At 35.5% G+C, this 17,012-nt stretch overlaps 1 protein-coding gene across 1 annotated transcript in view; it reads left to right on the top strand.

Annotated features, from left to right (window-relative positions):
- ETNK1 (ethanolamine kinase 1) overlaps window positions 1-17,012 on the top strand; it is a 70,639-nt gene that overhangs the window by 23,575 nt on the left and 30,052 nt on the right. The window contains exons 2-3 of the mRNA XM_059935447.1: window positions 2,963-3,222; window positions 13,231-13,371. Of these exons, the coding sequence (XP_059791430.1) occupies window positions 2,963-3,222; window positions 13,231-13,371 (401 nt within the window). The remainder of the gene's footprint in view (window positions 1-2,962; window positions 3,223-13,230; window positions 13,372-17,012) is intronic.

A 17,012-nucleotide genomic window follows, 5' to 3' on the forward strand; every position in this document is an offset into this window, starting at 1 on the left:
GCTTAGTTTGTGTCAGGAACTGTTTTAAGTGCTTTTGTGTATATTAAGTAATTAATTTTCATAAAAACCTATAAAGCAGATTCTAATGTGCTGATATTAAACATGAGATGAATGAAGCACATACAGGTAAGTGACTTGCCTAAAGTCACTCAGCTAGAATTTACAGTCAAGCAGTCTTGCTCTGTAGCTCATCCTCTGAACTGGTACTATCTTAAATACTTGACAAACAGTGCAGGATAAACCCTGTAAAAAGGAGCTCCATGAGATTTGTAGTAGTTTTGTCCCCCCTCCGTTGAGGTGGAATTTTATATTTCTAGTATATATCTAGTATAGTACACATACCTAGCATATACCTAGTATATTTTTAAATGTGTGTTTCAGAAGGCTGAAGCACCTTGAATTAATTGTTGCTTTATATATGAGGTGGGAACCATCCAAGAGCAAAAAGCATTATCCATACATCTTTAAAGTCGGAAATCTCCAAGAGATCATTAGGATAAGCCAAAGAAATTGGGTTTATTACTCCTTCCTTAAGGAAGACTTATTCCATGGGGAATGGTTGGTCTCTGAGTATGTGGGTGTTAGAAAGGACTTCGTATAAGATTTGAATTTGGGAGAGGGTTCAAGGAAGCAAGGCTTTCCTCTGGATTTGGGTGTTGTCAGGAAGGAAGTGGGGCAAGTCTATGACTGTGTGGGTATCTTACCTAGAGGACTGGAGGAACGAAGCAGGACCAAAGCTGTTCCTGGAAAAGGAACGGCAGTCCCTCACATTAGCCAGAATAGGGGAGTGTTTGGTCATTTTTGTGGTTTGGAAAAAATGCATAGTTTTGTCTTTGTTCAGACATGATTACAGAGCGACTTTGTTTTTGTCTTGATGCATTATGGTCACAGAGTGGCCTCATCTGATATTGCTGTTCTATGAAATTGCTTATGTTCGACAGAATCTCCAGGCCTTGCTGTACGTGCCAGGTCAGTTACTAGCCCCTTTCGTTTTTCTCACTATTTTAATTTTTTCACATGTAAACTAGATTGATTACAGGAAAAGAAAAAAAAAGTGAGAAAACATATATAAGCCAAACGAGAAAAGTTTAAACTACTTAGAAATAAGAAAACAGGAGACAAGGTTTAAACTACCTAATATTTTATTGGATATCTTTGCAGATATTTTTATCCTTATTTATACATAAACTACTTTTGTAAATGAAGTTATTCATATATTTATTTTTTTGCTCCAGGGGTTTATTGTGACTATCATTTCATTGCAAATATGTGGCTGTTTTGTGCAACAGTATGTTAGGGTTAGTGTCATTGGAGTTGTGACTCTATGTTATACTTATAAACGTCTATATAGTATTCAATAATCTTATCCAGTAATGTTATCCATTTCTAGCCTTTTTAAGTGCATATGTCTTTATATGTATGTTTCTGCATGTACACATAAATGTTCAAAATAGCATGCACAATTAAGGAAATTTATTATTATAGGCAAGAGTGAAAGAATGAATTTGTTATAAGCTAGATCAAGAAGACAAGCTAGTGTTTAAGTATTAAGTCCTTACTATTTGTTAGGAGGATGTAGAAAACAGATTTCACTCCTGGCTTTTGAGGAGTGTAGAATGTCTTTCATTACAAGCATTTCAGAATGTTTCTCAAACTTTATTACAATAATTGAAATACTTCATCTCTACGTGACATCTGGAGGAGTTACAAAATAATATGTGTGAGTTGTTATGGCATTTTAATAGGAAACAACATGCTTTCAACATAGATTTTAATAAAATGATGATTGGAGTTTAGTTTAAGGGCATATGCTTCTTGTCAGTGTCTCCCTACATACCATCTTTTTGAAATCTAGGTGGAAAGCAAAGTTTGTATGTCTCTGCATATCCAAAAAACATGGATATTCAAAATAAATCTTTTCACATTAGCTCATAAAATTTATCTGCATTAGGTGAATAAGGATACATAAATACTTTCTTTCAAATTTCAGCTTAAGATCTAAAGCCTTTTCAGATGTCATTTATCATTACAACAATCTTATCAAAACAGAAACGTTTACCTTCTTTCTCAGGCATTAGTTAAATGTGTATACATTTAAAACTTATTCTTTGTCCATTATTCCTGTTCTTTCCCAGTTGTCTTTGGAAAAATGTCCTTAACGCTTACTTTCACTTTTAACTTTTATCCCTTTATTCCACTGAGAGCCTCCAAAAGCTCTGAGTTATAATTGGATAAGTAGAAAGTTAGTTTTAGTGTCAAATTAGTGTAGAGGAAAATGAAAGCTGCAATTTTGAATAGACTTAGAGAACTAATATTGTTTATCATCTGTTTACTTTTTAATATACCACTGTACTCAAATCTTAAAAAGGACTTTAAGCACTTAAAACTCTTGAAGAGTCCCCAAACTCCCTTTTAGAAAATACCTGAGAAATCTTTCTTCCTCTAATTAAGGTTGTGCTTCTTTTTTTTTTTAGCTGTAGCATTCAAGTTTAAATTATTATAACCCGAATACTTAAAACAATTTTTAATGCATATTATGTTAAGTAATCTTTGGAAAAAACATTTAAAGTTGAGTTTTTTATAAATTGGAAATTTACCATAATATAAATTATGGTATATTATATTTGTATATTTAAACTTATGAACATTATTAAAAACTTTTATATCATATACTATGCTAGCAAGAGAGCCACTTTCCCTGTCTTCAGAGACTTTCCAATCTATTAGATATAGGAGAGAGAGAATGTGTGTATTGTATAACACAACATAGTAAACAGTGGTATTCCGTTTTGTTTAAATCTAGAATTAAAATTATAGACATGTTAGGCAAAATTGTATTCAAAAGTTATATTAAGTAGATATTTTCTTTCAATTAGTATTTAATGATTTTCAAGTTATCTCCTATTCCTTCCTTAAAAGTAAATAATTGTTTTTCCCCCATTTTTTCTTTTTTTTTGGGCAGCTTTTCACAGATGGAATCACAAACAAACTTATTGGCTGTTATGTGGGTAATACAATGGAGGACGTAGTCCTGGTGCGAATTTATGGCAATAAGACTGAGTTGTTAGTCGATCGAGATGAGGAAGTGAAGAGTTTCCGAGTGTTGCAGGCTCACGGCTGTGCACCACAACTCTACTGTACCTTCAATAATGGACTGTGCTATGAATTTATACAGGGAGAAGCATTGGATCCAAAGCATGTCTGCAACCCTGCCATTTTCAGGTACATTTCTTTTCCTAAATAATTTGTCCTTTTGAAAAATAAGAGTATTAAGTGCACAAGGAAATGTTTTTTAAAACTGCCTTTTCTTTCTTTAGGCAACTATTTGGTTAGTTTAGAAACTTTCTTTTGTTCGGGTTTTGTTTTATTTTTGCTAAAGAAAAAACATTCCTTTTTTCTGAATTCTCATAGTTAACTCTTTGCAAAAGAAAGGACTGTGAGAGGTTTTGGATTAGCCTGTCGGAGAAGGTCAAGGCTTCTCAATTTTTTTAAGTAGTGCTTGAATCAAAGCATTACACATTTCTTATTACTAAGCTTCGTTACCCAGCTGCTCATAGTTTCAGAGTTCTTGCTTACTATGAGTCTTAATTCTGTTAGCACGTCTTTGTTACTCTTTAAACTTAAAAATTATTTAATTCAAAGTATTATGTTTTCTGTAAGAATAATGTCTTGCATATGCTCGATCATTTTTCTAAAATTGCTAAAATTTTCTTTTGGGCTTGATTTGAAAACAGCAAGTTCATTGATAGTTTAAATCAAAAGTTCTCAAACATTTCGGTCTCAAGACCCTTTTACAACTCTTAAAAGGTTATTGAGGACCCAAAGAACTTTTGTTTATGTGAATTATATTTATCAGTGTTTACTATGTTAGAAGTTAGACAAAGTTTTTAGAATGAAAGATTATCAAGCGCACGTTCTTTTAGCTGTCGGTCAACATGATGACATCATCACACCACTTCATGTAGCTTCTCAAAACTGTACTGTGCACTTGTTAGAAAATGAGAGTGAAAAAGGTAAATAATACTTTATGAAAATAGTTCATAAATAGTTTTAACCTCACAAACTTCCTGAAAGGGTCTTGAGCCATAGATCAAAGTCCACAGTATTCTCTTGCTTTGGCTTCTTCAGACGTAGCTACTTGCCTGTATTATGATTATAATAGAGAGTATCTACTTTGAATATGAAAGGCATTGGAATATATTTATGTTTAATGTAGTCTAGGGGAGGAAAAATGGTTCAGTCAGCTGCTCTACTAGTAATTTACAGTCTGTGACAGACAATAACCTTGGGGAAAAAATAAGCTAAATAGTATACACAGAGGAACAGAAAAGATTTTCAAAAAAAGTACAAATAATTTACTGTGGTATAGTTGGGAAATAAGGCAGTGTTTAACTGAGGTAACATTTGAATTGGACTTTAAAGGATGAGGCAGAGCATGGAGGAGTCTGAGGGAGACGATAGGTAAAGACGAATAGCATCAGGCTAATGCTTAACTAGTAATTCAACTTATGGAAGTTTATCATGATCTTTTTTTTTGGCTGTGTTGGGTCTTCGTTTCTGTGCGAGCGCTTTCTCTAGTTGTGGCAGGCGGGGGCCACTCTTCATTGCAGTGCGCAGGCCTCTCACTGTTGCGGCCTCTCCTGTTGCAGAGCACAGGCTCCAGACGCGCAGGCTCAGTAGTTGTGGCTCACGGGCCCAGTTGCTCCGCGGCATGTGGGATCTTCCCAGATCAGGGCTCGAACCCGTGTCCCCTGCATTGGCAGGCAGACTCTCAACCACTGCGTTACCAGGGAAGCCCAATGATCTTTTTTATTTGAACTTTTGTGTAGCAATCAAGTATTGCAGAGAGCTTTAAATATTTTTTTCTTAATTCAAATTAAGGTGTTTAGGAATTTTCTCATCAAGTATTTCTCTAAAACTTGCCTCTTGCTGGGAATACTGGCTGAAGTATAATTAAAGCCACTCAGCAACAGACATAATGGGAGAAATGCAATTTAAAATGAATTATTGCTCACTTATCAAGAAGCATAACTAAAAAACACCAACTTCCAGTGTTGAGGGTATTGTAGTGGAACTGGTACACTGTGAGTTGCAAGTAAAATTGGTAATGTTCTCTTTCGGAAATCAATGGGGCATTATATAGTAAGTCATAAAAGAAAGGCATATGCTTGATTGCATCATAACAACTCATATTTAGATATAACTAAGGTACATCAGCACAAATAAGTGTTATGTTACTATTGAATATTGTCTAAAACATGCAAGATGTCTGATGCAGGACTAAGGAAAAAAATCAGCTTACTAGTTGAACTGTGGCTACAGTCAGGAAATAATTTGCTTATGTGAAAACTCAAAGGGAGTTTGTAAAAAAGAAATAAATTCTGTTGGGATGGTAGGATTAGGGATTTTTTTTTCCAGTTTCAAAAAAATGCCTGTTATTATAATTTTTTAAAAGCTTCCAAGAGAGGAGCAATTAGTGAGTATTAGTGGGTGTTTGAGGAGATTCTCTGCAGCCTTGAGATTTTCAAACATTTGGCTTTATTGAGTATGGAATTTAAAGTGCATTTGCCTTGATGTTAGTGCAGTAAAACCTTATCTTATTAAGACTAGGAAGAAGAAGGACCACTCTATGATAGGGAAAATCAGAAATTTTAATTTTTTATTACCTAGTTTTTTCTCTGTTGTATATAAAATTTACTAATAGAAAACAATTGAATTGCTCTAATCAAGTCTTTTTAAGAACTGTATTCTTTCTTATGACCATTTATTTTATTTTTTTTATTTTTATTTTTAAAAATTTTTATTTATTTATTTATTTTGGGCTGTGTTGGGTCTTCGTTTCTGTGTGAGGGCTTTCTCTAGTTGTGGCAAGCAGGGGCCACTCTTCATCGCGGTGCGTGGGCCTCTCACTATCGCGGCCTCTCTTGTTGCGGAGCACAGGCTCCAGACGCGCAGGCTCAGTAGTTGTGGCTCACGGGCCCAGTTGCTCCGCGGCATGTGGGATCTTCCCAGACCAGGGCTTGAACTCGTGCCCCCTGCATTGGCAGGCAGACTCTCAACCACTGAGCCACCAGGGAAGCCCTCTTATGACCATTTAAATAATTTAGTTAACATTTTTTATTTTTAATTGTGATAAAATACACATAACAAAATTTACCATCTTAATCATTTTTTAAGTATACAGTTCCATAGTGTTAAGTACATTCACATTGTTGTGCAACCAGTCTTCACAGTTCTTTTCGTCTTGCAAAACTAAAATTTTGTATCCATTAAACAACTTCCCATTCTCCCCTACCCCCAGCCTTGACAACCATCTTACTTTCTGTCTGCATGAATTTGACTGCTCTAGGTACCTTATGTAAGCGGAATCGTACTTTTTTGTCTTTTTGTGACTGGCTTATTTCACTTAGCATAATGTCTTCAGGGTTCATCCATGTTGTAGCGTGTGTCAGAATTTCCTTCCTTTTTAAGGCTGAGTAATATTCCATTGTATATGTAGGCCATATTTTGTTTACTCATTAATCCATGGATGGACATTTGGGTTACTTCTGTTGATACTTTTTTACTATTGTGAATAATGCTGTTATGAACATGGGTGTGCAAATATCTTTTTGAGACCCTGTTTTCAGTTCTTTTGGGTATATAATCAGAAGTGGAATTGCTGGATCATATGGTCATTCTATTTTTAATATTTTTAGGAACTGCCTTACTGTCTCCCATAGTGGCTGCACCAATTTACATTCTCACCAACAATGCACAAGGGTTCCAGTTTCTCCAAGTCCTTGCCAACACTTATTATTTTGTTTTTTTGATAGTAGCCATCCTAATTGCAAGGAGGTGGTATCTCATTGTGGGTTTGATTTCTATTTCCCTAATGATTAGTCACGTTTAGCATCTTTTCTTATGCTTCTTGACCATTTGTGTATCTTCTTGGGGGAAATGTCAATTCAAGTCCTCTTCCAATTTTCTAATGGGATTTTTTTGTTGTTGTCTAGATGTAAGAGTACTTTATGTATTCTGGATATTAACTCCTTATCACATATATGACTTACAAATACTTAATTCCATGGGTTGCCTTTTCACTCTGTTGATTTTGTCTGTTGATGCACAGTTCTAAATTTTGATGTATGTAGTCCAGTTTATGTTTTTTCTTTTATTGTCTGTGCTATTGGTGTCATATCCAAGAAATTGTTACCAAGTTCTGTGTCATGAAGCTTTTCTCCTATGTTTTCTTCTAAGGGTTTTATAGTTTTAGCTCTTACATTTAGATTTTTGATCCACTTTGAGTTAATTTTTATGTATGATTTAAGGAAAGGATTAAGGAACGTCTTTCTTTTACATGTGGATATCCTGTTTTTCCAGCACCAGCTGTTGAAAAGACTGTCCTTTGCCATTGAATGGTTTTGGCATCCTTATTGAAAATCATTTGATCATAAATTGGAGGGTTTATTTTGGAGCTGTCTATTCCATTGGTCTGTATGTCTGAGGCTATGCCAGTGCCACTCTGTTTTGATAACTGTAGCTTTGTAATAAGTTTTGAAATCAGGAAGTGTGAGACCTCCAACTTTATTCTTTTTTCTCCAGCTTGTTTTAGCTATCTGGGTTTCCTTAAAATTACATTTGAATTTTAGGGTGGAGTTTTTTCTGTTTATGCAAAAAATGCTATTGGGATTTTGATAGGGATTGTATTGAATTTAAAGATCACTTTGGGTAGTATTGGCACCTTAGCAATGTTAAGTCTTCCAGTCCACAAACATGAGATGTCTTTCCATTTATTTCTGTATTTAATTTTTTTCAGCAACATTTTGTAGTTTTAAGTATAGAAATCTTTTACCTCATTGGTTAAGTTTATTTCTAAGTATTTTATTCTTTTTGTTGCTATTGTAAGTGGAATTGTTTTCTTAATTTCCTTTTTGGATTGCTCATTGATGATGTAGAACTGCAATGTATTTTATGTGTTGGTTTTGTGTTCTGCAACTTCGGTGAATTCATTTACTAGTAAAAACCATAAATTTTCCTAACAAAGCCATCCTTCACAAATTGCGTATTTTGTTCAACACCAGTTTATCAAAAAGTTTAGATGAGTATGGAACTTGTAAGTAGGACTTATTTAATTTTTAAAATCTCTTAGCAAAGCCTAGTTTTTAAGTATGTAGCTGCTATGCTTGCAATTGAACTATACTTGTTATTTCCACGAGGATATTTGTATAATAGATTTTCTTCCTTTCCTTGTTAATTTTGCTACAGAAAAGATACACTGGTAGTTCTGAGACCTGTAAAAATTGACTTGAATCCTAGATTTTGCAAAAAAGGCTTATACAAGATGTGTCTTGTTAAAGAACAGGCAGTATTTCAAATGGATGGTCATTTTGTTTTTCTATAGCTAGGCATTAATTTTGGCACAGTTCTTATTATATGAGATTTTTAAAAATCCAGGATAAATTTTAATCCACCAGAGAAAAACTCTAATAGTGGTAGAATCCTATGGTAAGTTTCTAAATGTATCCTGAGTCTGTTGCCAAGATGATGATTCTTATTCATCAAATATCTGTTAAGTACCTCCTCTTAGTGCTGAATGCTAGGATAGAAGAATAAGGGATGGTCTTTGCCCCTTGTATGATAACTTAGTGATAGTATTTATCAGTAGTATTGATAAAGCAATCTCAACTATACTATTATTATTTGCTGCTATTTTTTTTAATTATATAGGAAAATGCTACAAAATATTTTAAACACTATTCTGAATATATTTTTACCTATTATTATATAAGGGACAAAGTTAATGTTAAATGATAACATCATGCTTACATAATAGTAAGCATGATGTTATCATTTAACATTAACTTTGTCCCTTATATAATCGAATTCTATTTTAACAGTGCGCCTGTAGATAAGGTAAATATATCTATAATTTACTTTAGAAGATATTAATCATTAGCTCTTAAGTTTTGTTATAGTTTTTTTACAAATACTAATTTTGCTATTGTATGGTGGTTGTTAATATTTTAGTTTGTTTTCCATTTGAGTAGGTATATATCACGTTATGCAGAAATGTTTTTAAAATTGCATATAAAATAATTTTTATAACTTCACTTGTAATTTCAGAAATTTGTTCAAAGGAGAAAATATTTGATAATTTTGATAAAAATCAAAATCAGATTTGGAAAATTTGCCTTTCACTCCATAGTTTATGTATATTTAACATTTCTATTATACCTAGTAGGAAATTGGTATGAAATGGGAAGTTAGTCTACAGGATCTTTGTATATGAATATGAATGTGAAATTCCTGTTGTCATTGTTGAACTTAAATCTCTAAATTGAGTAAATGTTTATGTAAATTTTTTTCTGGTATTCAGGGGCATATCATGTTAGATTTGAAGGAGAGCTTTAAGATTACGCCAGTAATTTGATTTTCCTTGTAAGAAATCTGAGACTCAGAGAAATGAAATGATTTGCTTCAGTTTAGACTTAAAATACAAGGGCAAAGTCAGAAGAAAACCCAACTAATTCTGGGCAGTGTTACTGCAGTACATTACACTGGAAAGGCCTTGGCCTTTGCATCACATCATCAGTTCAAATCCTGGCTCAGCTCCAGTTAGCCACCTTTCTGCCAGAAAAGTGAAGAGAATCAAAATTAGTAGGTGCTTTTTCTTGTAGCAGCTATTCATGTTCAACAGATTCCATTAACGTGTAAGAACCCCTTGGAGTTGTGGCCATTTTGAAGTATTTGCCTTAGAATTGTCATTCCAGTCACTCCTAGCTAAATAACTTATATTTGGACAACTTCTGAGACTACATTTTGTGTTTTGCAAATCAGGGTCTCATACAAACTCTGGGGTAAAACTATAAAAAATAGACATTATTATTTATTTTTAAAACAGCAAATAAAATTTTTTGGTGTTAAATACCTGTTCTAATATGTGACCCTTCTTCTGAATCACTGGTCTCATTTGTTGAGTAAACATTTCTAGGTCATAATGTTCTGTTGATATAGATTGCCCCTTGAGTTTTATGTAACATGGATTACCTTTCTTCAGGCCTTTTGTCCCAATTCCCCTCCTTGAAGTTTTAAAACCAGTTTTTACTGGCTTCAAATATATATGTGTCACACACACACACATACATCTATGTATGTATATGTGTGTTTGCGTGTATATATGTGTATATTTGTACTCTCCTTTGTTTTGATTTTATTATCACTTGGTTTTTTCATGAAGGTTCCTGATGCTTAAAGTAGTACATGTTCATTTGGGCCTAGCTTTTTATGCAAATACTGTATGAGAGATTGATATAAAAATAGATTTTTTTTCCTATATTCTTGTAGAGTATATGGTCTTGGGGAAGATCATTTAAGCAATAATTATTTAATTTATATAAAAATGTTTATTTGGTAATTTGAGAGGTATGGACCAAAACACACATACCTAAAAAGATTTTAATATTTTGGTAATGCATTAGGATTCTTTTTTCCCCAAAAAATAAGATTTATTCTTCACATGGTTGCATACTCAGTTATATTTTATTCTCAAATCAGCCAAATTTTCCACTTTAGACAAGAATGCAATGCCTTAAAGGCGAAAGATATTCTCAGATATGATATCTATGTCTCTCCTTTCACATAACTTCAGCATCCATAGAATCCTAACTTAATCATCAAAATAAAGGCCGAAAGCAAATTTTACTCACTTACAGTGAAACCTCATCATACTTATTTTCCAGAGTAGAAAACAAGGAGAAAATATTGAATGCATCAGACACTGCACTTGGCAGCAGTTTTAGGCTGAGGAGCTTGCTGAATGTGAGCTACATGTAAACTTTAAGCTTCAGAATAACAATATAAGCAGGTTTCTCTTTAAAAATTTAGGTGGGTTAAAGAACAGCATTACAAATATTTTATCACTTATTTTAAATTCAGTAATAAAATCCAGTGGTACTCTGAAGACAAGAGAAACTCACCAATTTCTGTACCTGAGTACATGAGAGAATCAGTAGGGTAACAGCTAATTCAGTTACAGCTTTGGGTATCAAAGATTTGCAAGGGCTATGTCCTATAGACCTCTTTTCATTGCATCAAGTACTGTCAGACCAATAACAGTTTTCTGCTCCTTACAGGCATTGAGCATTTTCCCCTACTGTGAAATGTTTTTCAGATCATCAAACATCAAACGAGATGTGGTCAGCTGAATTACAGTCATCCAAACTGAAAGATGAAGAATATTAGTCAATCTATTGGTTCTTTAATGCTGTGTTCTTTCAAACAAAACATCAAATATTTCTTGTAGTAGAACTGAAACTCACTTGCAGTAATGCCTAAACACTTCTGAGATGCATTAGGACTTATTGAGAATAATAATTTGAAAATTCAAACTGACTCAAAGAAGGAAGAATTTGTTGATTCATATATCTGAGAATACTAAGTTCAAGCATGGGTAGATCCAGGGGCTCTAATAGTGCCATTAGGAATATCACTGTCTGTTTTGTTGTGAATTACCTTTTTTTTTCTGGCAGACTTTTCTAAGGAGTGACAATTATGATTCTTAGCAGTTACAGGCTTATCTAATCAATTTGCAGTGTGGGGAGTGTGTCCCTTCTTTTCTGATCGCCTCAACCAAAGTCAGTAGCTTCAACCAAAGTCTTGGGATCAAATCATTTTGGCCTAGTTTGGGTAATATGCCCTGAACCAATCATTCTGGCCTGAAGGGTGGAATGCTCTGGGCAAGTCTGTGTCATCTCTTCACTCCTAAAGTTAGTGGTGCCGGTGGGATAGGGAGTTAGGATTGAGATGAGCTCTGAGTGAACCACGTGAAAAAGTGAGGGGGATGGAAGTTTCTCCAAAGGAAAGTCAGGACTCTTATTAAAAACTAGATAGATGAGAATATTCACTGTAGTATAAAAATATAATAAAACTGTGTTATTTAATCACAGATTGGTGAAGGATTACTACAATGCTAGATTCCCTGTGTACTTAGTTAAGTGGTTTTTGCGTATTAGTCATCTGGGAAGCTTTTAAAATGTCTTGATGCCCTGGCTGCACCCCAAACCAATTAATTTCTCGGGGTAATACCCAGGCCTCTGTATTTTTTCTTTCTTTTTTTTTTTTTTAAGTTTCCAAAGATTGATTTTAGTACATAGCCAAGCTAATGTTTGTTCAGAGAACTTGTTAACACAGTTATAGGAATTAACTCACTGAACCTGTTTATCTGCCCACTTACCTTTTTACTTTAGTCCCTTTTGCCATTTAACCTCAGTGACTTCAAAAGCAGAATTGGAGCATTATATCAGTGCCTCTCAGATTATACAGTGAATTAGGATCACCTGGAAATCTTGTTTAAAATGCAGTGCTGGGGCCTACCCATAGAGATTATGATTCAGTAGATCCGAGGTGGAACCTTAGAAATTCCTAGGTGGTGCTATGTTGTAGGTCCTAGGATTGTACTTTGAGGAATGTTACATTAGATTGTTAGCATCTTGAAAATTTGCCAGTTTTAAGTTCTTTTATTTGTAGATTATTGTTAAGTCATGTTTCTACCTACTATTCTATGGACTATATGGTAATTTAGTTCTTATTTCTATTTGGTATGCTTATTCCTCCATTAGCATTTGCTGTACTAGGTTCTGCAGATACAAAGATGGTGTGGACACAAATACACTACACAGCTTCAAACTATTTTGTTGTTATATCAGTATTGATTCTACATCATAAAATCCTAACGTTTGTTCAGAGTGTTTGTTGTTAACAACACACTTACAGAAATTAACTCATAGAACCTATTTATCTGCCCATTTATCTTTTTACTTTAGTCCCTTTTGCCCTTTAACTTCAGTGACTTCAAAAGCTCAAAATTAAAATGACTCAGTGTAATTTAAATGCATCAGTGATTAATATCTAATATGTGCCTTGAAATCATTTATCGTTGTGTATTGTTCTGCTGGTCGCAAACATTGTATAATCAAAATAGGCTGCCTATATCCAGACACTCAGTCCCTTTTGGACACAGTATTTAATTACTGTATTAATTTTAGGTGTTTCTTCCTACTTATGCTTTAAACATTTGTTTGCCTCTCCTTTTGAGGGTTGACTTGCCATATTAGTTTGAATCTTATATATGGTAAAAATAAATCATGTTATAAGATAAAGGCACCTTAGTTATTTTAGTTTACCTATGAGTAGATATGAACTGTATGGTGCTTAACACTTTCTTTTTTATGCTGTTTTGTTTTTAAACAGGCTTATAGCACGTCAGCTTGCTAAAATCCATGCTATTCATGCACACAATGGCTGGATTCCCAAATCTAACCTATGGCTAAAGATGGGAAAATATTTCTCTCTCATTCCCACAGGATTTGCAGATGAAGACATTAATAAAAGGTAAAATTACTTTTACATTTTAAATTATGTTTTACATTGCTTTGCTCATATATAGGGTTTCAAAGATAACTGTAAGGTTTCTGTGTATAAAATCTGGTTTGGTTTATCTCTTTGCATTTAAGTAAAATAAGCATTAATTCATTTGGCTCTCAGAAGGCACTACAGAAATCTCCTTCCCTTCCCACAGCTGACTCAAAAAAAAAAAAAAAAGAAGAAAAATAATCATCCCCTCTAAAAGTGGGGAAGTGGTGAACCAAGAAACAAATATGGAATGTTTATTTGGCAGTAAACATAATATAAAGATTACTATGAATGGGTATATTTTTCGTAGTGTGAGTTGACAATAGAGACCTTTTTAAAAAAATTCCTTCTGTCCAAAGGAAGGCTGTTTTGAAGGGGCCTAGAGATCTATACTGGGACAGTGTAGTAATATTGGAGTGTGAAAAAGTTTGGGTTTTAGTTTCCTGTGACTATTTAAGTCTCATGAGGTTGAAAATTCATTTACTGGAGTCTCAGCTTTTGTAGGACTTCAGGTTCAGAGTGACTAAGGTATTTCATTTCCTATATAGAAAAATGTGTAAATCAGTATTGAGAATCCAAAGTGTATAAACATGTTTTTTTTTCCAGTTTTATTGAGATATAATTGACATACAGCACTGTGTAAGTTTGTGTACAGCATAACGATTTGACTTATATGCATTATGAAGTGATTACTGCAGTAAGTTTAGTGAACATCCATCATAAATAAAGACGTAGAAAAAATTATTTTTCCTTGTGATGAGAACCCTTAGGATTTACTCTCTTAACTTTCATGTACAACGTGCAGCAGGGTTAAGGGGGCTAGTGCTGGCCTTCTGGTGGGCAGAACTGGGTCTGGGGGGCAGGTTGTGGGACCAGAGGTCCCGGATGTAGTGTTGGCCTGCTGATGGAAAGGGCCCAGATCCCAGAGGGTCCTGGGCCTAGTGCTGGTCTGCTGCTGGGTGGAGCCAGGTCCCAGCGTTTCTGGCTGCAGGGCCCTGGGGTTCCCCAGAGTTGGTATTAGACCCCCAGTGGGCAGAGCTGGTTCCTGGCACAGCTGGCTTTGGTGTCCAGCATGTCCTGGAAGTTGGTGTCAGCTTGCTGGTGGGTGGGGCAAGATCCCTGGATGCTGCCTGAGGGGCCCAAGGGGTCCTAAAACTTGGCCTGCCAGGGCGGGCCTGGGTCCTGGTGCCAGTAAGCTAGAGGGAGGATTCCAAAATGGCACTTACCAGGGCGAGTGTCCTCCTGGTAGAATGAGCTCCCCCAAATGGCTGCGGCCAGTGTCTCTTAGTCAAGGGTGGGCTCCATTTGCCTCCTGCCTCTCCAGGAGGCTCTTGAAGATCAACGAGTGGGTCTGACTCAGGCTCCTTTCAAATTACTGCTTCTGACCTGGATGCCAGAGTGTGTGAGATTTTGTATATGCCCTTTAAGAGTGGAGTCTCTGTTTCCCACAGCCCTCTGGTTCTCCTGAAAGTGTGCCCTTAAAAAGCCAAATGTCTTCCCAGTGCAGGAGTCCCCAGGCTAGGGATCCTGCTGTGGGGCTTGTCCTCTCTCCGGTGGAGAACCTCTGCAATTGTAATTATCCTCCCATTTGTGGGTCGCCCACCCAGGGGTATGGGTCTTGACTGTGCTGCGTCTCTGCCCCTTCTGCTCGTCTTCTTGTGGCTTCTTCTTTATTTATTTTTTTATTTTTTATTTTTGGCTGTGTTGGGTCTTCGTTTCTGTGCGAGGGCTTTCTCTAGTTGCAGCAAGCGGGGGCCACTCTTCATCGCGGTGCGCGGGCCTCTCACTGTCGCGGCCTCTCTTGTTGCGGAGCACAGGCTCCAGACGCGCAGGCTCGGTAATTGTGGCTCACGGGCCCAGCTGCTCCGCGGCATGTGGGATCCTCCCAGACCAGGGCTCGAAACTGTGTCCCCTGCATTGGCAGGCAGATTCTCAACCACTGCACCACCAGGGAAGCCCGTGGCTTCTTCTTTATACCTTTAAAGAATCTTTTGTGCCAGTCTTCTGGTCTTTCTCATCACGAGTAAGTAGCTCTGTAGGTGTTTGTAATTTTGATGCGCCAGTGGGAGCAGGTGAGCTCAGAGTCCTCCTCCTCCTCCTCCTCCACCATCTCAGCCGCTCTGGACAAACACCCAGAGCACAGTCCTGCTAGGACCTTCTGAAATACTCGGGGGCACGGGCCTCAGAAACTACACCAAACGTGTTTTTACATAGTGTGATTAATACTAGTACCAAAATTGGAAATTTTATTTTGTCTTTATACCTAAAGCGTACATGAAGATTTCAGCTTTTGTATTCAGGAAGTCTTTGTTTTAAGAACAATGGAGGTAAGCAGGACCTGTGGATTTTTTTTTCTCATTTCTTTTAATTTTTTATAATTCATTAGTGGAAAATAGCTATATTCTTTTGAGCTTGATTATTTCAAAGATGAGTTTGACTCACTCTGTGTGTGCTTTATTTACATGTAGTTTGTCAAACTTTGAATGGATAGGGATATTATACCCCTTTAACTGAGATAGGCAGACACCTGGAAGTTTGTCCGGTGTACTGGACATTCAGAAAGTGATAACATAAAAAACAAAAAAAAATTCTCTTTTGAAATAGCTATTTTATTGAAAAATTTTGGGAAAAATCACTTTAAAGTAAGTAGATGGCAGTGGTGCAGAGTTGAGAGGCAGTATGGTGCTGTATGGATTAAGAGTACAAGACTGGAGCCAGACTGCCTGGGATCAAATCTCAGTTCTGCTGTGTAACCTTGGACAGATTACCTATTTCTTCTTCCATAAAACAGAAATAACAAAGGTAGTATATTTACCTTTTAGGGGTTCTGTGAGGATTAATTGAGTTGGCATATACAAATTTCTTAGAACCGTGCTTGGCCATATAAGTGCTAAATAAATGTTAGCTGCTATTTTAAAAATTATTATTATTATTATTATTCAGAGAAGGTTACTTCAAATGCTTGAGGTTAGTGATACTTGGGTAAAGCTGGAGAGGCAGTGTGGTAAATAATGAAAGAACCTTGCCCCAACAGAAAATATACAACTAAAACATTAAAAACAGTTAAAATATTAAAAATATGTTTCATATTTTCTTCCATTCCTTTTTGTCTGTATATGATTGTAATTATGTTAATAATCCTTTGAATCCTATTATTTCCATAGGCAAATTCATTAAAGTAAACTCAGTGATACAGAATCCTTTTTGTGTTATAAAATGGAAATGTAAGGGGTAATTTGAGAGATGATATAGAGAAAGAATGAAGAGAACTTATTTTGTAAGCCTGATGGTGCTATTGAGGAATTAGTAGTAGCACCCTATTTTTGTTCCATTGTATTTTTATCAAATTATTACAAATACAGCACAATAAATAGTACAGAAAAGAGTGTAGGATAAAAAGCCATGATCACTGATCCTTCTTGCCGTACCAACTCTCACCCTTCCCAGCCTGACTACTGAGGCAGTTCTCTGTAAAGATGAGTATTCTATGATGTGGTTACCATATGATAGTATCATAATTTTATATGATTAACGATTGTATGATTATCATAAAATAATGAGTTGATTTATCAATAGTAGATAATATCTATTGACTTTCAAATGTGACTTTAGCTGATTTG

The sequence above is a fragment of the Balaenoptera ricei genome, chromosome 10 (assembly GCF_028023285.1).
Source record: "Balaenoptera ricei isolate mBalRic1 chromosome 10, mBalRic1.hap2, whole genome shotgun sequence".
NCBI lineage: Eukaryota > Metazoa > Chordata > Mammalia > Artiodactyla > Balaenopteridae > Balaenoptera > Balaenoptera ricei.